Below are 24,665 nucleotides of genomic sequence, written 5' to 3' on the forward strand. Positions count from 1 at the left end.
AGCACCCGCTGCGATCCACCTCGCGTTGCGCGGGGCGAGCGCACCTCGAGTCGGGCGTGCGCGGCCGCGGGGACCTTAATGTGGGCAGGTTTCCTGCAAAGGGCAAGGCGCGAAATGGGGACCTCGCCTCAGCGCCAGGTCCTGCGGGAGGCCGGTTGATAATAACTAATAACAGCGAAACAACTGCGATGTGGTTAGGACGGGAAGTGGGGGCGTGTAGGAGCGGGAATCTGGAGTGAGGGGGACTTCACTTGAAGAGCATGTAACCAAAAACGGAGGAATTGTCCACATCGTAGAATTGTGGGTGGGTGGCGGGCACCCTTGGAATCGCAGCTATTGCTGAAAGCCCTGCCTTCCTAGAGCAGAGTCCTAGACTCTTCCTAGAGCAGAGTCCTAGAGAACATCCTACTCATTAATTAGCAATAATCACGCCTCGGATACTTTGAGCTATAAACTGTGGCTCAAATAATGTCTGTCCATATGTTTGAAATGCTCACAGACTTCTGCATTTATTAAACTGGTGAATTGAGGTTACTCAGAAAGACAATGCATTGCCCCCAAAGTTTCAGTTATGGCAACATAAAAGAGTGGGGGGGAGGGGTCTCGAAGTATCCAAATGCTTAATTGCTTCTGGACTTCAGTTCACCTTAAAATGACATAGTTTTAACATCAGTCTGGTAGGAAGCAATTTTCTAGTGAGATATAAATGTCCAGAATAGAAATAATATTTTAAAAGACCTGAGATTTTACTTAATTTTCCAAGATGTCCTTAATATTAAAATTAACTCCCTGTGCATCTGCCCACTAAGCTTTCACCAGAGCATCTTGTATGCTTCCAGCATGTTTATGTACTTAGCAATTTCAGGTAAACCGTCAGATCACCGGTTTCTATATGATTTTAGACCACCACCACCCTAGGTCAACTTGCAACTTTTGAAAAGCTTTTGATTTCACTTACTTCTCAGTTTTTCTCTTTTAAACTTACATGTTAGGTCAATGTCTCCTATCCAGAGAAAAAACTAAATTTAGGCTAGAGTAAAACAGGCAGTGAGGCACAGATTAGGTATGTTTTTCCTAAAACTAACGGACTTTCTCAGAAATTAACAGGATGCCATATTTTTATTCACCCAAGCAAGTTTTCCATTATCAGAGTCTATGTAATAAATAACAGTTTTGTTCAAAGAAAATTCTAGTCACAACCTGTTTTTCTTCCTTTCTTTTCCTTTCACAGATTCATTCATTCAACAAATATTTTTGAGCACCTGCCACATGTCAGAAACTGTTGTAAGCACTTGGGATACTTAAGTGAACACAGCAAAGATCATTGCCTTCATGTTGATTACATTTTAATCAGTGGGTTACTTTACCCCAAAATGTTCTCAACAAACAGAAAGAGATTGCTAAAAACAAAAACGGCAAATGAGCTTTTTGCCTTTCCTCCTGTGTCTTCTGCACCAGGTTTAGAAAGTTTCAACATTTTCTTCACTCATCTACTTTTAGAAGTGCAAAACAACAGTCATTGTATGAAACTTTCTGAGACTTCACATCTACCTTGCTTTAAAATGTGATTGCTAATCTTCAACGCCATCTTCTGGTTTACTCATTTGTCATATTGATCTGCTAGAAGTGATTTTTGTTTTGTTTTAATGATGAGGTGAATACAAAGAATAATATATTTCAAACACTAAAACTCTTGATGTCCTCATTACCCCTGGTGAAGGGGAGGGAGTAAATAGGTAGGAGTTGCCAGTTACTCAGCAAAGACTTACATCTTAGTCATAGTTGAAACAAAAATGACAAAAGTTTTTAAAAGTTGAGCATTCCCCCCCATACATACACTTGAGTAAACCAAAGGGCTCTTCAGTAACGGTAAAAGACTAGACATTTATCTTCAAATGTCACAACCTGTTAAAAAGTGAAAACAAATAGGAAATCAGTTAATTGAGTGTCTATCCAAAACAGGAGCTGATCATTATATTCCGTGAGGAGGTTATTTCAGTGAGTTTCCAGAAGTTGTAACTGGAGCCCAATCTGAATGGTGCATTGCAATTTTCAATTTACATGACCATAAAAACACTGTAAGACAGGTTACATTTACTTAGATTCAATATGTTAACAAGTTAATTTTTTTAAATTCATATTCAAGAAAAATATTTTTAAAAATTTTATTTAGGGGTGCCTGGGTGGCTCAGTCATTAGGCGTCTGCCTTCGGCTCAGGCCATGATCCCAGGGTCCTGGGATCGAGCCCCACATCGGGCTCCCTGCTGAGTGGGAAGCCTGCTTCTCCCTCTCCCACTCCCCCTGCTGTGTTCCCTCTCTTGCTGTGTCTCTCTCTGTCAAATAAATAAAATATTAAAAAAAAATAAATAAATAATAAAATAAAATAAAATAAAATAAAATTTTATTTATTTGAGAGAGAGAAAGAGTGAGTGAGAGAGAGCATGAGCAGTGGGAGGGGCAGAGGGAGAGAGAGAAGCAGGCTCCTCACTGAGCAGTGAGCCCCATGCAGGGCTCAATTCCAGGACCCCAGATCATGTCCCAGAACCCCAGGGTTCATGACCTGAACCAAAGGTAGACGCTTAACCAACTGAGCCACCCAGATGCCCCAAGAAAAATATTTTTAAAAACCCATCCTAGACAAAACAATAAATTATTGGAATCTTGGGTTGTTGTTTTTTTTTAAGATTTTTTATTTATTTATTTGAGAGAGTGAGCGAGAGAGAGCACAAGCAAGGGGAGAGGCAGAGGGAGTGGAAGAAGCAGACTCCCTGCTGAGCTTGGGGCTGGATTCCAGGACCCAGGGATCATGACCTGAGCAGAAGACAGATGCTTGACCAACTGAGCCACCCAGGCACCCTTGAAATCTTGTTTTTGTTAAAGCTATTTTATCCCTAATTCATTTTTTAAAGGGGGTGGCACTACAGTTTGTTAAAAATAATGGAACTATATGCTTGAAATAGTTTAAAGGGCAATCATTTATAACTACTTATGAAAAATCAGGAAAATACTAAACATATTTTGTTGTTATGATGTAGAATCATATAGGATAAATATCTCCTCCTTGGCAATATGTGTATGCAATGTTAAGTATTACTATTAACCATGCATCTTGTAATGCAATATTATTATACTATTATTGTATTATTATATTATTATATAATAATACTATATATTATATTTGTAATATTATATGTATTATATGTAGTACTAATGGTATTATATAATAGTATACAGATACTAGTATAGTAATATACAATATGCTATAGTAATATAGTAATATACACTATATATGTGTTATACTATTTGATATACTATAGTAATATAATATAGTATTATTGTATTACATTATATAGTATTATAGCATGATTATTGTATGGTACTATTGATAATTAAATACTCAAGTATGAGGGTCAGCTAGATTTGGTTCAAATCCATGAGGTCTTGGGTGAACTATTTAACCAAAGTCTTACTTTCATATATGCAAAGAAGGTAATGGCTTTCTTGCCTGTGATAATGTGCTATGATAATGAAATGATGCTTAGCACAATGCTTGGCATGTCCCAAGTGTTCAACAAATTGGGATTATTATTATTTATGTTGTGCTTCAACATTTAAGAAGTTTCATAGACTTTATCTCGTTTGATCTCCCAACCACATATCTGCCTAGTGGGCAGGGCAGGCAATATTCAGCCCCATTGTACAGATAAGGAAAGAGGTCCACTGAGGTCCAATGGTTTGCCTAAGGACACATTCTGACCAACAGTTCTTTCTCCTAGTCTACAGGTATTTAGCTGCTTGCACTGATATTTCAGAATCAGCCTCTGAGTGCAGGCCTGTCAGTCTGGACGTGGCATTTTCATTCCAGTTGGGCACTCACTGGTTAGGACAACTTGGGTAAGAGGCAATCTTCCTGACCTGTTCTCCTTGTCTGTGAAGTGGAGGCTGGCAGCAGGCAACCACTAAACCTTCTTCCAACCCTAAATAAATTGTTTTCTTATTTCTGCTTTAACTTAAAACCATTAATGACAGTCCAGTGGCCTTTTTGGTTATGGTAAATTCGGAGTAAGAAAAGCTGTGTTTTCCTTTTTTTTTTTTTAAGTCAGTGACCTAACCACTGGTCTTCATTCTTCTTCATGAAGCTATATTCACTTTGAGGAAACTGAAGGAAAAGGTACTGCTTCTCAGCCACTACTCTCAAGTATTTAATCCTTTGGGAAAAAAAAAAAAAAACTAAACTTATAAGCAACTTACATAGGAGAGGAGTTGGGATGGAATACTCTGGAAATGAAATTATATGTTAAATGCTTTCACTGAACACCCAGTTTAAAGGAATTGTACTGATCTTTCTTTGTAAAGTGATAAATTCTAATACCAATATGGTATGTAAATATGATTTTTTTTCATACAGAGTTGCATACACTTTCCTAATTTAATTTGCAAAGTGCTTTGAGTTCCTTCAAGGAAAGAACTTTGCAGAGCTCCATCATGAGCATTTCCAGAACACAGGCTGTTCAAGACTAGCTTGTGAACTCTTTTAGGCCACAGAGCTAATACATGTGGTTTTTCCCTAGGCAGAGTATAACCCACTTTCAGGCTTGTAGGAAATTGGACTGGTCATTTTAATCAATTATGTAATAAAAAGTCACAAAGTCAAAGACGCTAAGGCAATGTCGTCTCCTTTCCCTTTGTTTATAAACAACTGTTCCCTTTTTGTCTCCTCTTCTTGCCAGTATTCCAAGAAGCTTCCTTGTAACATTTCTTTTCTCACTGACTTGTTATGCTCTCTACATGAGTAATGACGTGGTTTTTAGCAAGGGACCACTTGATATTGCCAACTCCCTTCACCAAGCCAACCAAAATGCAAATGCAATAACTCTGGGTGTTTTCTGAAAATTGAAGCAATAGGTGAAAACCAAATAGGTTTATCTAATTCCACCCATTTGTACCAGTTCATCATGTTGGGCTATACTAAAGTTCATGAACTGTCTTTTCAGTTGAATACTGTGAAAAAACACACCATTATTTTTAAATGAAGTACTACTTCTGAGAGTTGGGGGATTTTGAGTGGTAGAGTATATCTTCAGGGAATGTTAGATTATGCTCTGGTAGCAAATCCCCGAAATCTCAGGGGCTTACAACCATGCAGGACTACTTCTTGTTTACATGAGTTATCCACTGGCTGGTTATCACTACTCTGAGAATCCAGCGCAACAAAGCAGCATCTATCTAGTACATTCCTGGTCACATACCATAGAGTAATGATACAGGTAAAGCCACATAACTGATTCATAAGCTTTACATCACCGTGACTTGTGTTCCCCTTATGAGGTAAGAACTACACTGAAGGAAGAATTGCCTGGGAGTAGCAGGCAATGCCTGCCCAGAAGTCCTTGAAGGACCCAGGTGAGAGACAAGGAGTTCTCAGACAGGGGCAGGTGGAGAGGTAATTAGAAGAAAGAAGAGTACATAAAAGGTTCTGTGGATGTGGTATGACAAGGTAGGAGTCAGAGATAACTAGAGTTTCCAAACTCAGAGATTGGAGGAATGATATGACCAAGAACCTAAATAAAGAAGTCTGGAGGAGGAAGAGGTTTATGGGAGAGTAGACAGGGGACATTTGAAATGACATCCCAACATCCAGGCTTAAGTGCTGTATTTCCTTTGGGGTCACTGTCTCTTTGATCCCTTAGCATTTGGAAGCACAGAATTATCTCTTGCTCATCTTTGAACCATAGCATCTAAATGTGCTGAGTGTCTTATAGCAATGAGCTCTAAAAATGAATGTGTCTTGCCTTTAAGGGGATGCTTTTGGGGACAAGAATACAATGGGATCCTCAGTTAAAGACTGAGGAGTTTCTAAATGGTGAAACAGCAGCAAACCTGAAAATGGAGGTTAGGTTGTGGGACTTATAGGAATTAGGGAGTAAATACCCACAGGCTAAATACCTATGGAGTCAGGAGAAGGAAGCAGGAGGGGCAGGAAGAGAAGCTAAGATGCAATGCCTACTAGAAAGGCCTCAGCCAATGTTTCAGAGAGGTTTAATGGAAGAAGTGATCTTAGAACAGAACTCTGATGGGAGAGCTGGGATTTCCCAGGCAGGGCAGGGTGGAAGTATATTGCAGGTAGGGGAACTGTGGACAATGACCAACAGGCTAGAGAACCCAAGACCTGGTGTAGGAACTGGAGGAAGGTTTGGCACTTGGAGCTGGTGGAGGAGGAGTGGGTGGGAGAGGAGAGTCATCCCTCTGGCTATTTGGGGAGGATTCACAGAGGGTATTTTAGAGTGAGAAACTGTTGGTTCCTCCTTTGCTCCATACTTTATATGCTAGAATGGCCTCTATCACACAGGAGTTTAAGGGCTTTACACACATTAAGTGGTTTTTAGCAAGAGTGACTAAGTTTATTTTACCTTGGATATTAGGAAACTCAAAAAATCCTCTTTTCAACACTCCTCTACATATGTTTAGCTTAAAAAATATTTTCTTTTTAATGTTCCAAGGCATTAATAAAGGCAGCTCATTTGTCCTGTTTCAGAAGTGTGAGGGAGCTATCCTGGCTAAGTCACGTGGCAATTGGATTTGGACAGTGGTTTTGATGTGTTCTCCACCTATCCTGTAAAGCCGCCAGAAGCTCAAAATGGACACCTTTGGAAGTTTGATGTGAGATCCCTGCTTTGGATCTTGACCTAGAATAAAGGGCTGACCCTCCAAGGGCCTTCTGTGTCTGCCTGGGGGGGAGTGGGTATTCCCCTAAGGCATGGCACATGCCCACAAGGCCACACACTCATTCAAGTCTGGATATTTGTGAGGAGGACAGAGGGCAACACCAGGCCTGCCCCGTCTGGTTTGGAAGCCCATCCCACTCCCCAGACGTGTTCTGATTGCAGATTAGAACTTCTGTCCTTTCAAGTTCACTGGTGAAGCTTGGAATTTTCCCACTAGACTCTTGTCAACCAGTGTCAGCCTGCTGGCAATGCCAGGCCTCATTTCTGCTACTTCAGAGAGGCTTGTGACATATTTGAATATCGTTTCCTCAATCATTTTTCACTATAATCCAAGGGAGAAGTTAAGCAGGCATTATGACTCCACTTTAGAGAGGAACATTTGAGATCAAGGGGTTTTTAGAGGTGCTAATGTCAACAGAAGGACCTGGGCAGTGAAGACAGCCCTCGGTCATGTCTTGCTGATGTCCGCAACCCCCTGTTTTTGACTTGGCACCGACCCATTTTGCCGGTCCCTTCCCAAGATTATCACCTCTGCCACCTCCATTTGCTTCCCTTCTCTCCTCAGGGTGGTCCTGAGGAAACAAAGCCACACACACTTGTCCTTTCTTGTGTTTTGGTAGTCCTGCAGGCTTGGCTTTTGCCCCCTGCATTTTTCTTGCTAACTTACTCCTCACAGTGCGGAGTGCTACATGATTTTGCCCCACTTGCCCGTCACCTCCACCTCCTTCCCCTGCAGAGAAGACAAGGCAGGAGATGCGATTGCCCAGTCAACTTCCTTTCCACCCTGTCCTCCTGTCCCAGAGGGAGTTACTGCTTCCACTTACAACTTGTTGATACAGCCAAATGAGTGAGTAAAGGAATGACTGGAGGCGCCACCACGATGCTTGTTCTGTTTCCCTCTGAGCATCCATTGCAGTCAGGCCCAGGTGCTTGGTAAGATATATGTTTGGACTCTGCCTAGCCATTTCACCTCAAACCTTCAAAGTTTTGAAAGGGTACGTATGAGCAGGGTAGTAAGACTAGTGAAGGGACTCGCGGACCTGCAGGGATGAACATAAATCATGTTGGTGGCATTCAACTGACAGGTACAGTTGCACAAAATATTTGGGCATTCTTGAAGGGCATGTGTTGTTGTAAGTTGTTTTCCATAACACTTATCCTACAGCACCAGATAATGGCACTTTTTATGAACAGCAGAGGGCTTTTAGGAGGCTGATTCTGCTCAGGAATTCCCAAGATCTCCAGTGAGATGTGAGCCCTCCTCCCTGCTGACCTTGTGAGTGCCTCATCAGCCCTTCTCTCCTCCCATCCCTATGTGTCCTCTGTTAGCCGCCCCCCCCCCCCCCCCCCCCCCCCGCTATTCAGGCTGTCTTTGTACTCCTGCAACACCTCCCAGGCATCCAGCTCACAGAAATAACTAACCTCTGTTAGTGAACTAACCTGTGTCCTTCATCCAGTTTAAACTGAAATTGTGGTTTTGAAACTCCCTTCAAAAATTCCCCTTTTCCTCTAAATGTTGTGGGTCTTTTCTTCAACTCTTTGCAAAATATTATTCAAAGCAAGTAGGCAGTACATTTTGAATAATCCCATGGACTTGTCTGTCCTTTTCTGCTCACTGAATTTGATACTCTGTTTTTATTTGGTATCATCTGTCAAGTGTAAAAAGGAACCAACTTCTATAAAAGATAAGGCATCAGAGGGGCTATGCTGTGAACATTTTAATTAAGCTTCTTTGGCAGATGTACTTTGCTTTTATCTTGAACAATCAATGTGTCACTATAGTCCCTAACTACGGAGTCACAGTTCATAAATGAATTCTTACAGGTTGTACTTGGGTGTGTTCATCCTGGGCGACCTACATAGAACTTTTGGGAGGCTTAACATGCTGTGTTTTGTGAGTCTGTGATTATATGAACTTTTTTATTTTATAAATTAATATGCTGTACCTTGTTTGGGTAAACTTTTACTGTTTATTGGCTTATTTCTGTAGCATTTGTAACAAAAGTCCCCCCAATACACTCTTTTTTGCCACCATCTTTATAAATTTGAGATCGATATTCTTTTTTTTTTTTTCATGGAAATTTCCCAATTCCTTCAGTGTTTCTTCCTTTTGAAAATCAAGTTTAAGGTCCATCAATAAAATTAAGCTCCAGGATATGTTTGATTCCCATGCTAAAACACCCCTTAGATGAATGTATATTTTGTAGGTGCTGTTTTTGCATTAACCTATCAAATAATTTTCAGGAAAAAAAAAGTCTATTATTGAAATATTGAATTATCATGCATAGATCTCAGGAATTTTAGCACTCTCTTCACCATGGGTTTTGTAGATACATGTCTCCCTAGTATTTTGTGATGGGACTCCATGAACTCTGCTGAGGTGTATTCAGCCCACACCCCCAGCCTCATAGCTCTTTCTGACTGTCTGAGAGAGATTTCTGTTCACTTTTCCATTTGTCCAGTTGCAGATATCTTAATGTGCAAAAGTATAACCACAGGAGGCACTTATTTTTCTAGGGGCTGCAAACCCCACTGTGAGACCAGGTCTCTTACAGAAATATAAGCAGCTGCCTTCATTGTGTGATTTCGGGGCACTGTAAGTCCCACTCACCCACCACACCATTCATTCCCTCTTTAATGGTGTCATGGGCTGTTCTCTCCACGTGGCAGTAAACATTCCACTGTGTTTTTCGAGTCCCTTCTCCAGAGTGGTTGTGTGAACTGTCTAGGGCACCCATCCTCTCTCAATAAGACATTCTGCTACAGGTTCCCTCCCTCTCCTGGGGAGGCAGAGCTTGCTAGAGCAGAGTCCTGAAATTGGCAGCAAGGATACAACATTTCTCTTGTACCCATTTCAAGCTGAATTACATCCTGAATCTCAACAAAGCATGATTTTCTTCTGAGACTCTGTGGTTTATTTCAGATAAGGTGCTTTTATGAGACACAGCACCAGGCACCAAGGAAGACATAAGGATAACCACTACATGGAGCCCACCACATTATGGGCCTGGACTGTGCCCACACCATTTACCCACAGGAGGAAACACAAAGCAGAATGAAATATAATTATGACAAAATGGAAAAGGAGAAGGGCAACTGAGGAAATTAGAGAGCATCATGGAGATGGCATTTGACCTGAACCTTGAAATCACAAGGTTTCAATATCATAGAAGAAGAGAAAAGGACACTCTAGGCTGAGACCAATGAGAACAAAGTCCTGAAATATGACAGAGGGGATGTTGGTAAAAGAGCATAGTCCAGGGTAGAGGTAAGGACTCAGGGTAAAAGGGACAGAAACGAGAGTTAAAGCCCATTAAGGGAGACCATGGAAGGTCTTGAGACCAACTAAGAAATTTGTATTTTTTTTTTAAGATTTTATTTATTTATTTGAGAGAGAGAATGAGACAGAGAGAGAGAATATGAGAGGGGGGAGGATCAGAGGGAGAAGCAGACTCCCTGCTGAGCAGGGAGTCCGATGCGGGACTCGATCCCGAGACTCCAGGATCATGACCTGAGCCGAAGGCAGTCGCTTAACCAACTGAGCCACCCAGGCGCCCCAAGAAATTTGTATTTTATTGGCAGAATGTTGGTTCTTTATCATCACTGTGATCCTAGAGATTCAGACTCAGTCAGCAGGCCTAGGAATCTGCGTTTCCATCAGACAGTGGGAATTTTGATTCAGAGGTTCCAGGACCACACACTTTGGACAACATGGGGCAGCAGGGAGGTACATTAACAGTTTTGGAGCAGGAGGTGCCTCAACCCAACTCAAGTTTCAGGAAGACAACTTTGCAGTGGGTACAACATAGATTGGAGGTACAAGAGCATGCAGGTGGAAGGTCTAGGTGTTTCTGGGTCTGGGGCAGGCCCTGAGGACCAAGGAGGTCACAGAGAAGGAGGCACTGGAGCAGAGAGTCATGGCTCACTGAGGCATGGGCAAAAGAGGGAGACACCAGACATACTGAGAACAAGGAACAGGAAATGATGACAAAGAGTGACATATAGGATGGAGGGTGTTAACTGTGTCTTGGGAATTGGGGCTTGAGGCACTAGAAGGATGTTTGGGCAGATTGTCCTGTAAAAAGTAGTTGGAATTCAACTTTGGAAGCAGGTTAGGTAGGGGACGAGGCATATATGGCCCACTGGCAGACAGGGAGATAGCGGAGGACTCATTAACTATCTTAAACACAGTGGTTATTTCAGTTAACAGCAGGCTTCTCTATTTGCCTGCCCCAAACTTGTAAAGTTGGGGGCAGTGGGAGGTCAGGAGGAACTAGGTTTCCTCTGACCATGGATGCTGATCACTTCCCTCCAAGGAGGTTTCATTCAGTGCGGCTGTGGAGTGGCTCTGGGTGGGAACGACCCGAGGTAACTTCCTTTAAAGGCTGCTGTAGGTTCCTTTGCCCTGGAAGGTAGTGCTGCTCTATGCCATGCCCAGTCAGAGCAGACTTGTTGGGAGCTGTGAGGGAAAGAAGGAAAACAGTCAGGTGCCAAGTGTGAGCAGGCAAAGGAAGGAAGTTGGGGGAGCTTCCTGTGAATACAGTGACTTTTTGGAGGATTCTTCTCCCAAACTGTTCTTGAAACATGAAAATGTTCTACCTTGCCCAGGAATGAGAGAGGCTGGGAGCCATGCATTCAGTCAGGGACCTGTTTGCCTGGTCTAGGTGCACTGTGGGGGAGGTTAGAAGTCTCCACAAATTGCCACTTTGGATCTGTTCTGCAGCAAACTGCAAAGAAGCCAACCTAACATCTGGTCTACAGCTTACTAAGTGTGGCTTTCTTCACTGATTCTTCAATCATGTGTCACTATAACCTGGTGGAGAAGTGAAGTGGACATTATGAGCTGAGGTGCCTGATGTCAACAGAAAGAGCTGAGCAGTGAAGACAGCCCTTAGCCAAATGCCTCATTATGAAATGAGCCCAATATTATTAATATTGAAAAAAATGTTCAGCTTCACTAATAACTCTTCTGTCTGGAAAACTCTGCACTTATCTGTGCCTGCTCCCCGCCTTTCATCAGGCCTTTACTCAAAGATCACTATACAGGGTTACCCTCCGAGCCAACACTTAGACACTTGCCTAATCTTTGCACATGGTTCTTCACAATCTACTTCCGTAACTTGTTGACACTGGTTTTTTTTTTAACTTTTTTATTTTAGATTTAACAGAAGAGTTGCAAAAAATAGTACAGAGACTTCCCATACACCTAAAACAAAATGTTAACATTTTATTTTATTTTATTTACTTTATTATTTATTTATTTATTTATTTATTTTTATTATGTTCAGTTAGCCACTGTATAGTACATCATTAGTTTTTGATGTAGTGTTCAATGATTCATTAGTTGCATATAACACCTAGTACTCATCACAACATGTGCCCTCCTTAATACCCATCCCCCAGCTACCCCATCCCCCAACCCCCCTCCCCTCTGAAACCCTGTTTGTTTCCCAGAGTCCAGAGTATCTCATGGTTCATCTCCCTCTCCGATTTCTCCCCCTTCAGTTTTCCGTTCCTTCCCTTATGGTCCACTGTGTTATTCCTTATGTTCCACATATGAGTGAAACTATATGATAATTGTCTTTCTCCGCTTGACTTATTTCACTGAGCATAATCCCCTCCAGTTCCATCTATGTTGATGCAAATGGTGGGTATTCATCCTTTCTGATGGCTGAGTAATATTCCATTGTATATATGGACCACATCTTCTTTATCCAGTCATCTGTTGAAAGGCATCTTGGCTCCTTCCACAGTTTGGCTATTGTGAACATTGCTATTATGAACATTGGGGTAAAGGTGCCCCTTCTTTTCACTACATCTGTATCTTTGGGGTAAATACCCAGTAGTGCAAATTTTGGGTCTTAGGGTAGCTCTATTTTTAACATCTTGAGGAACCTCCATACTGTTTTCCAGGGTGGTTACATCAGCTTGCATTCCCACCAACAGTGTAAGAGGGTTCTCCTTTCTCCACATCCTCTCCAACATTTGTTGACATTGTTGATGGCTTATCTCGGCTTACTAAAACATGAGCCCCGTGAAGGTAGGGACTTTGATGCTCTTGCCAACTGGCATAGCCAGCACATAGAACAATTTCCACTCATATTAGATACTCAATAAATGTTTTCTGAATAAATGAGTAAATGATCATTAAAAAGAGAAAATTCATGCCCATTTAAATGAGACCAGAGACAAACCATGTGATACTCTTGACTCCAGGAAACAAACTGAGGGTTGCAGAAAGGGAGGTGGGTGGGGCGATGGGGTAACTGGGTGATGAGAATTAAAGAGGGCATGTGATATGATGAGCAATGAGTGTTATATTCAACTAATAAATCATTGAACATTGTATAAAAAACTAATGATGTACTATACCTTGGCAACTTGAATTTAAATTAAATAATAAATAAATAAAAAATGATACCATATGAAACAACACCTGTATGGCTGAAATAAACACTCTTTCTAGAAAGCAACTGAACATTCTTCAAAATGTTCATCTCAGCATTTGTTACTATAAAACTTGGAATTAATTTAAATATCTAATCATTGAGGAACAATTAAATAGATGTTAGTACTTTCACACAGTTGGGAAATTTATTTATGAAAATTTTTGTTAATTTGGGGGAAATGCTTATGATATAAAGTTAAGGGAAAAGAGCAGAATGCAAAATCGTATGCGTGATACAATCTTAACTGAGAAAAACGCACAAGAGTTAGGGAAAACCCCAACATGTGTGGTGAGGTCACACATTATTTATATAAATTGTTTTTATCTCCATTTTTTTTTCTGACGTTTATACTTTTAGGGGCATAGAAAGATATTATAATCGAAACCATCAAACAGTTTCTTAAGAACAGAAAGTTAACACATATTAAGATTGACTGACCATGTTGATTTATGTCAAATGTTATGACAATATCTCTTGACCTTCACTTTTACTCAATCCCTCAATCTACACCAGCCCTCCATTTTTTTCTTTCTTACTATAAAATTCATTCCTTAAACACATCTTTGATGCAAATTACTCCTATTTTCACATATGTGTCTTTTTCTGGATTGCTTGCAATGTGGTTTGCATTGAAGCTCTTGGCAGGGAAATCTAGAACTCCTTTGTCAAAATTCGAAGATGACATTCTGGGTTAGGTATTTTGGGGAAATACAAAGATATATTAGAGCATGGTTCCTTCCCTCAGTAAATTTTCAGTTGGGTAACTCTAGTTCTCTGGTCTTTACCTTGGAGGAACTACTTTTATTAAACCACCAATGATATTCTTTGGCAAAAATCCAAAGGCCTCATCCCTTTTCTGAGCCTCTGGGCCTGTGAGCTTCTCTGCTTATACTGACCAGCCCCTTCTCTGTGACATCCCACCTAGTCTGGTCTTCAGCAGCATTCTGCACCCTTAACCATAGCTTTCATAATCCTTTGGGCTCTAACTGAACTCCTTTCCTGCTTCTCAGAATCTTTAAGCCTCACAATGTTCTTGAATCAACCCCAATTATCTGACCAAGTACTTCAAAGATGTTTATCTTCACGACACCAATTACTCTCATAACCTTGGGCCCAGTGGCCTATGCTGCCCTCTTCAACCAAAAAAATAAACCTCAAAGTTTGCCTCTAACCTCTACCATACCCTTATATCTTAAAAATTCAAGTGCTCTGTCTTCAGCAGGAAAAGGCAGGTCTCTCTGCATCTGGGAATATTCTCTTCACAGCCATAATTCAACCACTGAACCACAGCTTTCAACTTCCTCTTCCTAGACTGATCCTGCCTGTCCCACTCACCTTTAATAGGCTGTCCCTTTTCTTTGCACGAGGTTATATCTCAGAATATGTGTACTATCTGTGGGCATTTTTTTTTAAAGATTGGATTTATTTATTTGAGAGAGAGGGAAAGAGAGGCAGAGACAGAGAGAGAGAGAGAGCACAAGCAGGGTGAGGGGCCGAGGGAGAGGCAGGCTCGCTGCTGAGCAGGGAGCATGATGCAGGGCTCGATCTGGGACCTCCAGAATCATGACCTGAGCTGAAGGCAGACGTTTAGCCGACTGAGCTACCCAGGTGTATGGACATGTTTTTTTAAGTCAGTTTTTATTTATTTATTTTAAAAACCACCTTATTGAGGTATGATTGACATGTAAAAAGCTATATATATTTAATGTATATGACTTGAGTTTGGGGACAGGTTTCACACCTGTGAAATCATCATCACAATCAAGGCTATAAATACATGCATCGCCTCCCAAAGTTTCCTCCCATCCATTATTATTATTATTATCATTATTATTTTGTGGTAAGAACACTTAACATATGGGATGCCTGGGTGGCTCAGTTGGTTAAGCTTCTGTCTTAGGCTCAGGTCATGATCTTAGGGTCCTGGGATCGAGTTCCACATCGGGCTTCTTGCTCAGCGGGGATATAATCAGAGATATAATAATATCTCTCTCTGCCTGCCACTTCCTCTTCTTATGCTTTCTCTCTCTTTTACTAATAAATAAAATCTTAAAAAAAAAAAAAACACTTAACATAAGCTCATTCGTCCTCTTAGCAAAGTTTAAGTATGCAGTACAGTATTATTAGCTATAGGCACTATGCTGTATAGTGGGACTCTAGAACTTACTCATCTTGAATAACTGAAACTTTGTACCCTTTGACCACCACCTCCCTCTGTCCCCCTCCTCCCAGCTCCTGGCGATTACCATTCTACTTGCTGCTTTTATCAGTTTGACTATTTTAGATTCTAATTATTATTGAGATCATACAGTATTTGTCTTTCTGCACCTGGCTTATCTCACTTAGCCTAATGTCCTCCAGACCCATCCATGCTGTCACATATGGCAGAATTTCCTTCTTTTTTAAAGGCTGAATAATATTCCATTGTATGTATATACCATATTTTCTTTATCCATTCAATATAGGCATGTTTTTAATCTTTGATTTGTGTATTTCTCTTGTAATATCCTTCTTCCCCCTAAAAGTTCTAAGAGCAAGAGTTGTGTTTTCTATGTCTTTGTTATTTTCCATAGGACTTAAAATAGCATTCTGTACAAAGTAAGCTACCTGACAGGGAAAATGAGAACTTGGGAAATTTTTCAAATAAAGATTATTTTTTCAACCTGCTATTGAGACAAATAAGATATTTGGGTTTGCACTATCTTAACTGTCCATCTACACTGGCCAAATTCAGGTGCTTTTTCTCTGATACTTCATGTTATCCCTATAGAAACCTCAGAGATACATTTTACTTGACTCTCAAGCTTTCCATATGATAACCAATTCCTGCCAGAGTTTAAGATTAAGCATCTCTTTATCCAACTCTTCCTATTTTGTTTTTCAGAGAGCAGATCACCAGAAATGTTTTTTTGATGTTTCCTCAGTCTTAACTTGCTTTTCATGGCCTTGACACTTTTGATGGTGCTAGTCAGTTTATAGAATGTCTCAAAATTTGGATTTGTCTGATGTTTTCTCATTACTGATTATATGGAGATGATGCATTTTTGGCAGGGATCCCATGGAAATGATGCTGCATCCTCCTCTGTGCATTCATATCAGGGGTATGCCAGCTGATAGATCTCCTTGGTGATGTTTCCTTAAGCACTTCGTTAAGGTGGCTTCGGAGTTTCTCCACTGCAAAGTTACTATTTTTCTCTTTCTAACTGATCAATCTCTTTGGGGAAATAAGTTGAGACTGAATACATCCTGTTTCTTCTCAGGCTTAGCCCAGTGATTTTTGTATCCATCAGAGAATCTTGCTTGCAATGATTATTACGATCATATTTGTCTATTGGTGATTTTGTATTTCCCTTATTCCTTCCATATTTATTAACTTGAATTCTTATGTAAGGAAGAGTTGCTCCTTCTCTGTCATTTACCTATATATCTACATCACTATAGACTCATGAATATTTTTTTCTGTGGATTAGAATACATTACTTGTATGTATTAGAATCCATTATTTATTTGTGGGATTATCCCTTAATCTCAAATTATTCCAATTTTGGCCAATGGGAGCTCATTCAAATTGTGTCTTGTTCCTTCCCTTTCTTTTTCAAACACTTTCCTATTTTCTGGCCCCACAAGTCTCAGGTTTATCTGGCATTTTCCCTGCTCCAAACCTGGAATCAACTACCTCTTCTTTTCTTTAAATTTAATTCCAGTATAGTTAAAATACAGTGTCATATTAGCTTCAGGAGTACAATATAGTGGTTCAACAATTCCAAACATCACCTGGTACTCATCACGACAAGGGCACTCCTTAATCCCCCACACCTACTTAACTTTCCCTCACCTCCTCCCCTCTGGTTACCATCAGTTTTTTCTCTATAGTTGAGTCTGTTTGTTGCTTTCTCTCTCTCTCTCTTTTTTCTCCTTTGTTGGTTTGTTTTGTTTCTTAAATTCCACCTATGAGTGAAATCAATTAGTATTTGTCTTTCTCTGACTTATTTCACTTAGCATTATACTCTCTGGCTCCACCCATGTCTTTGCAAATGGCAAGATTTTTCTTTTTTATGGCTGAATAATATTCCATTGTATATTGGAATCAACCACTTCTCCACAAAATCCATCTCTACATTTTTAAATCTCTGCTTCCCAATCATAGTTGCATTCCAGTCACCAACTTCTCATGGAGACTTTGGCCCCAGGAGAGTGGGGACCTTGCTTGTCTGGTCATGGCTATTTTCATACCACCCAAAGCAGCCCCTCACACAGTTTAGGAGCCCACTCCCATCTCCTTTGGGGACTTCTCTTTACCCAGTAGAGAATTCTGGTGATTGGCCATCAAAGAAATTGGTGGCTTTGGAGCAATTCCAGTTTTTGCCAGCCTGGGGAGCCTGAAACTAGGAACCAACTCTCTGTACTCATTTTTCTAAAAACAGTTTTAAATGCAACAGAATCTAGGGGAGCATAAGTCACTCTTAGACTTACGAGTCTGAGACTCATTACTTAGTCATGAGTAATTGTAATTGCTACAATTTTTATATTAATAGAGACCCACGGACATTTATTTTATTCTATGTATTAGAACCAATATTATGATTATAATTATTTTTCTTCTCTCAGCTCTTCCCACTCTTGCCATTGGGAGCTCTATCAGGTTGACTTTTATGCCCTTTTGGTATGTCCCCATTCTTTTTTGAGTGCTTCATCCTTTTCTGACTCCATAGGAGGAGATAAAGTGTTAAATGAGCAATTACAACAACACAGCACTACCATGCCTGAGGTGCTTTCATCTGATAGGACTGCCTATATGCTAAGCCTGTGGAATAAGGGATGGGCTAGGGGGCTGGAAATGGTAAGGACTGGTGCCTATTCCCATGTATCATGCACAGGGGAGTGGACAGGATGTGCAGAGGAACTGAAAGAAGGACACAGGTTGAGTGCCAGTGTAGCATGAGGCTAGAGGACAGCTACGTGGGGCTAGATGCTGGTGTGGGAAGTCCAGTTAAGGAGCTCAGACATGATTTTGAAGGCAACTGAAGCTTCTAAGCATTTTTAACATGGAGATTTTTAGGATTAAACTCGATTACATCTAGGATAGTGTTTTGCACATAGGAAGTATTCAATAAAGGGTGACTACAGCTGCCATTCTGCCACCATATCTACTGATGCTGTTGCTACCATAATTACTGTTACCGCTGCCACCACCACTGCTACTTCGACTGCTACCACTTCTAGTGCTGCTATCTCTACTCCAGCAACTACTACAACTATCCCTCTGCTACCACCACCACTGCTACTTCTACCACTGCCATCGTTGCTACTCTTATTGCTACTTCTGCTGCTGCTGCTGTGACTATTACTTTTATGCCTTTATCCCCATTTGGGAAACTATAACCGAAGTTTTTTTTTAAGATATATCTTATTTATTTGAGAGAGAGAGAGAGTGAGAACAAGCCGGGGGAGGGGCAGAGGAAGAGGGAGAGAATCCTCAAGCAGGCTCTTACTGAATGCGGAGCCTGATGCAGGGCCTGATCCCACAACCCTGAGATCATGACCTGAGCCAAAATTAAGAGTTGGATGCTTAACTGACTGAGCCACCCAGGAGCCCCCCAAACTTTTGTTTTTAGTGAATTCTTTGTGAATCTGAAGGCCTCCAAATTGGATACTAGCCACTCCATAACCCCCTCTGTTAATTTATAGGGAACTTGTTCAAACTCAATGGATGCAGTGTGTGAGAGTCTGGGGAGTTGGTCCGAGGTCCTCTCAGATTAGAAGGAGCTCCGGCCTTGAGAAGACTGGTCTAGACATGAAGTCAGGACTCCACCTGAATCTTTATTACCTGCTTCTATGTCAGTCTTTGGTTCATGAAAAGTTGATTTCAATCCAAATACCTTTGCTCCTTCAGGAAGCATGTATTGAGTATCTACCACATGCCAAGTACTATTCTAGGGGCTGGTATGCAGTAGGTATAGGGCAACTCCTGGCCCCCTTAGAGCTTACATTGTTAGTGAGCAGAGCATGAAAGGGGTCTCAAAAGAATATATTAGAATATCTGTTTCTATTTTTTTTAATGCTGAACTCATCCTTCGCTTAGTGACAATGGTCCCATTTTGGCCATCCAGGTGGCCACCATGCTCTGTGATCCACACAGCAGGGTTGTAACAGGAGGTGGGCCTTCCTGAGGCAGATGCTGGCAATGGTAACTTCCCTGGTGATCTCAGTGCACTGCAGGGACCTCCCTAAGTGGATTTGTAGGTAAAATCTTCTGGTGTTAAGTAGACAACCTCAGAAAGAATTATTTGGAAAGAAACTATGAATAAAAAACAGTAGTAAAAAAGAGCAAGCAAATAGAAAATGGCAGAGCCTGTTTTCCCCTGAGTACAAGCTCTTTGTCAGCTGCCTTTTCAGGTTAAAAACATTTGGTACTAATATGACAAGATCTGACAAGAAATCAACCCCCTACATTTAAGAGTTTCAAAATGGCTATTTAAAATATAGTTGCTATACAATTGCACTACTGGATATTTACCCCAAAGACACAGATGTAGTGAAAAGAAGGGCCACATGCACCCCAATGTTCATAGGAGCAATGTCTGCAATAGCCAAACTGTGGAAAGAGCCGAGATGCCCTTCAACAGATGAATGGATAAAAATGTGGTCCATATATACAATGGAATATTACTCAGCCATCAGAAAGGATGAATACCCAACTTTTCCATCAACATGGATGGGACTGGAGGAGATTATGCTAAGTGAAATAAGTCAAGCAGAGATAGTCAATTATCATATGGTTTCACTTATGTGTGGAACATAAGGAATAGCATGGAGGACATTAGGAGAAGGAAGGGAAGAATGAAGGGGAGGAAATCAGAGGGAGAGATGAACCATGAGAGACTATGGACTCTGAGAAAAAAACTGAGGGTTTTAGAGAGGAGGGGTTCAGTGGATGGGTTAGCCCAGTGATGGGTATTAAGGAGGGCATGTACTGCATGGAGCACTGGGTGCTATACGAAAACAATGAATCATGGATCACTACATCAAAAACTAATGATGTACTGTATGGTGATTAACATAACATAATAAAATTAAATTAAAAAAATAAAAACAAACAAAATATAGTGGCTGTAGAATTAATGGCTACATCCTCACAAAATGCATATGTTGAAACCCCAATGCCCAGTGTGATGGTAATAGGAGGTGGGGCCTTTAGGAGGTGATCAGGTCATAAGGGTGGAGCCTTCATGAATGGAATTAGTATCTTATAAAATAGACTCCAGCCCCTTCTATCATGTGAAGACATAGTGAGCCAGGAAGAGGGTTCTTACCAGACATCAAATTTGCTGGTGCCTTGATCTTAGACTTCCCAAACTCCAGAAACATGAGAAATAAATGTTTATTTTTTAAGTCACCAAGTCTGTGGTAGTTGGTTACAGAAGCTCAAGTAAATGAATACAATATATTTCCACCCTCTGTCATTAACATTGAACTTCATACTAGATACATGTTTTACTCTAAGATATTAGCTAATGATTTCAACCCTATCCCAGGGGATGGGAAGGGTGAGCTTAAGTTTTTCCCCTTCGACAGAAATGCATTATGTAAAAGTTTGAAGTACACAGGTTAGAATCACCCCAATCCTACACTCATCGAATGTATGATTCATTACCCTTATGCCAGGCAACATGTTAGAAGTTGGGGGTGCTGAGATAAGACCCCAAATCAGCCTCAAGGGGCTCTCCACACATGCACACACATGCACACACACTGCATAACACAGTGTGACAAGTGAAATGACAGAAAGTTCCTGCAGGATGAAGTTCTGTGGGTGCAACAAAGGATGTAGTGGGGAAGCAGGGAGGGTTCAGGGGATGAGGAGATAAGTCCTAGAGGAGAGGGGGCTCAGTGGACCTCCCTCTGAGACAGAAGCAGGCCACACTGAGGGGTCAACTCATCAAGGAAGCTCTAGGATATACAGTATACTGCAGGGACAGCAAAATGTCCCAGGAAGGACAGCGGCAGGCTATTGAGAAGGGCACATGTTTATGGCCACCTGACTCTGTCAAACTGTTCCACACACATCCCATTGTCCATGGCCCATGGGCCACATAGCTTCTCCCAGGGAGCTGAAGGACTGTAACAAATGCCCGATGAACCTCCCAGAAATTGCCTACAGACCTTGTGGTTTCCAAGTGAATCCCACTGTCCTGGGAAGGAGATTGCTACACATCTGTATGAACATACTGGCTTCACGGGGAGCCACCTAAATTGCAGTTTCTTTCACTCCAGTCCTACCCTCAGACCCTCCCCAAAGGCCACTACAACTGTGACTTGGGCCTCTCATTCTTTTTTTTTTTTTTAAGATTTTATTTATTTATTCATAAGAGACAGAGAGAGAGAGGCAGAGGGAGAAGCAGGTTCCCCACTGAGCAGGGACCCCGATGCGGGACACGATCCCAGGATCCTGGGATCATGACCTGAGCCCAAGGCAGATGCTTAACCATCTGAGCCACCCAGGCGCCCTAGACCCCCTCATTCTCTTAACTATTTGTAGCCTTTATATGTCCATGTGTGAAGAAAAGATATTTTTGCTTGTTTTTAAAGGTTATAGAAATTATATTTGTAACATTTTGTTTTACAGAAAAAAGTAAATATGACAAAATAGTAAATTACCAATTCTTATAGGGGGAACCTAGCTAGTTGCCATATTGTACTTTGTATGTTTTACATTTTTTTAATATTTTATTTTATTTTATTTTATTTTATTTTATTTTTAGTTCTTGTAGATCATTTTATTAGATGACTTGGGATTTTCCAGTAAAGCCTGGGGATCCCAAGTGGCTGACAGCCCTGCTCCTCAGCTCCATTCCATTCAAAGTTCAGAATCCAGACTCTTTCTTATCAACTCCTTTGAGGCATTTACATGAGAGCTTACCAAGGGTGGGGTAAGCGCTCCCTCTGAAGCTGCCAGTGTGGTCCTGCCCACAGAGCCCATGTCACAGGAAGACATGCAGACCTGTACCCTCAGGACCTGCGCTCTTTGGATTCCTGTTGGCCTCATCCTGGCTCCAGGACAAGGCATGAATTCGTGGGGGCATTTTTGCCTCACCCTCCATAGTACCTTGGCTCCTATGCAGTATGTGACAGGGTCAAAAACATGCCAATGGGGCTGCCACATTCAGTTTGAGTCCTGGCTGCACAATTTCTAATTATGTGACCCTGATCAAATTTCCCAGCATATTTCCATTCCAGACTGAGAATGGAAATATCAGTGCTAACATGACCCTGAATGACATGAGGCTTATAAAACCCTTGACAAGTTGGTGGTACCATCTTCCTCTAGCCATCATCCTACTCTCTGTGATGGAGTAAAAAATGAAATAGAGCTACTTTCCCTTCAGGACCAATAAAAGTACCTTTTCTTCCTAATTATAATATTATATGGGTTAAAAAAACTCTTGTCAAAATGTTTTGTGCTTTTTCAGTGGAGGAGACAGTATATAAATACAAAAGAGCATGTTCTCTCATTTTGAGGTGCAGGAAGCCAGAGTCTGCCAAGCTTCGGATGACTTGGCAATATTTCACCATCTACAGTTGACGTCACTTTTCCCTCCTGGTTGTTCTTCAGGTCATGGTATGTCTCCAAAGTTGGGATAAACATTTCCTGAGTACCATTTTAAAAATAATAGTAATTGATGGGTTGCGTGGGTGGCTCAGTTGGCTAAGCATCTGCCTTCAATTTGGGTCATGATCCCAGGGTCCTGGGATCGAGCCCCGCATCGGGCTCCCTGCTCAGCGGGGAGCCTGCTTCTCCCTCTCCAGCTCCCCTGCTTGTGCTCCCTCTGTCTCTCTCTCTGTCAAATAAGTAGTCTTAAAATTTTTTTTAAATAAAATTAATAGTAATTGAAATCCTCTTATTTAAAAAATAAAATATCTCCAAAGAGGACCTAAGAATGAGATCACAGAAGGCAGGCTTGAAAAGAGGAGGGAGGTACTGGGGGAAGGGGAACTGCCAAGCTTCATCCAGGGAGAAGGTTTGGGGGTAAAGTTCTAAAAGGCAACAGTTTCCTCCTCTGTTTCTGAGAGTTTCTGGCTCCCAGAGATTTTTTAGTTTCTATTGGAGGCAAACATTTCCCAGGGGCACAGAGTAGCCACCAATGGAAGAACAGACACATTTTTTTTCTTTTTTTTATTATGTTATGTTAATCACCATACATTACATCATTAGTTTTTGATGTAGTGTTCCATGATTCATTGTTTGCGTATAACACCCAGTGCTCCATGCAGAACTTGCCCTCTTTTAAACCCATCACCAGGCTAACCCATCCCCCCACCCCCTCCCCTCTAGAACCCTCAGTTTGTTTCTCAGAGTCCATAGTCTCTCATGGTTCGTCTCCCCCTCCGATTCCCCCTGCTTCATTCTTCCCCTCCTGCTTCTTCTTTTTTTTTTTTAACATATAATGTATTATTTGCTTCAGAGGTACAGATCTGTGATTCAACAGTCTTGCACAATTCACAGCGCTCACCATAGCACATACCCTCCCAATGTCTATCACCCAGCTCCCCATCCCTCCCACCCCCCAGCCACACCAGCCACCCTCAGTTTGTTTCCTGAGATTAAGAATTCCTCATATCAGTGAGGTCATATGATACATGTCTTTCTCTGATTGACTTATTTCGCTCAGCATAATACCCTCCAGTTCCATCCACGTCATTGCAAAAGGCAAGATTTCATTCCCTTTGATGGCTGCATAATATCCCATAGTATATATATACCACATCTTCTTTATCCATTCATCAGAACAGACACATTCTTAAGGGGACTAGGAAGCACAACACACAACAATTGCTCGTCTCTGAGAGTCTGAGAGCTGTGTCCACTAATCGGCTCTGGAGGGAGATGAACACAAATAATTCTGAGAACACATCCCTTCTCTCATCATTGGAAATCAAATACTTATCTCTGGAATAGTTTTTTTAAAGTCATATTGGGGGAGGAGGCCTTCACTTACATTTCCTTCTTGTAATTACCTATCCTTGAGACAGAGAGAGAGAAAGGGAGAGAGAGAGAAGGTAAATGGAAAGCCACAATCTAGTGTTCTGCTCTATTGTGTGAAGTACAATTTGATCTGGTATTCCTGAAGAGTATTTAAATATGCAGATCCATTGACCCCAGATAGCACTTCTGAAAAATAATCTTAAGGAGAAAGTCACTAGACTTGTAAAACTGTTACATGAGGGTATACAGGGGAGTGCTGTACATACCAGCCCCCTAAACTCCCTAACTTCCTTTTGTGGAAATTGACTTTCTTTTTTTTTCTTCTTCTTTTTTTAAAGATTTCTTTTATTTGAGAGAGAGAGCGAGAGCGAGCATGAGTGGGGGGAGGAGCAGAGGGAGAGAGGGAATCTCAAGCAGACTCTGCACTGAGCATGGAGCCCAACTCGGGGCTCGATCTCATGACCCTGAGATCAGACCTGAGCTGAAACCAAGAGTTGGATTCTTAA

General features: G+C 41.3%; 1 protein-coding gene across 2 annotated transcripts in view; it reads right to left on the minus strand.

Moving 5' to 3' along the window:
* Nucleotides 1–8,744: 8,744 nt before the first annotated feature.
* The window catches only part of DUSP22 (dual specificity phosphatase 22), a 110,625-nt gene continuing 94,704 nt past the window's right edge, over nt 8,745–24,665 (minus strand). Inside the window, exon 9 of one of the 2 annotated variants that reach the window (XM_064597289.1) lies at nt 8,745–11,185. In XM_064597289.1, coding sequence (XP_064453359.1) covers nt 11,053–11,185 — 133 coding nt within the window. In that variant the 3' untranslated portion in view covers nt 8,745–11,052. The remainder of the gene's footprint in view (nt 11,186–24,665) is intronic. The other variant, XM_064597292.1, reaches the window with a different exon arrangement.

The sequence above is a fragment of the Mirounga angustirostris genome, unplaced genomic scaffold (genome assembly GCF_029215605.1).
Source record: "Mirounga angustirostris isolate CCGP_5_RB_7025 unplaced genomic scaffold, mMirAng1.0.hap1 SCAF_8, whole genome shotgun sequence".
Lineage (NCBI taxonomy): Eukaryota > Metazoa > Chordata > Mammalia > Carnivora > Phocidae > Mirounga > Mirounga angustirostris.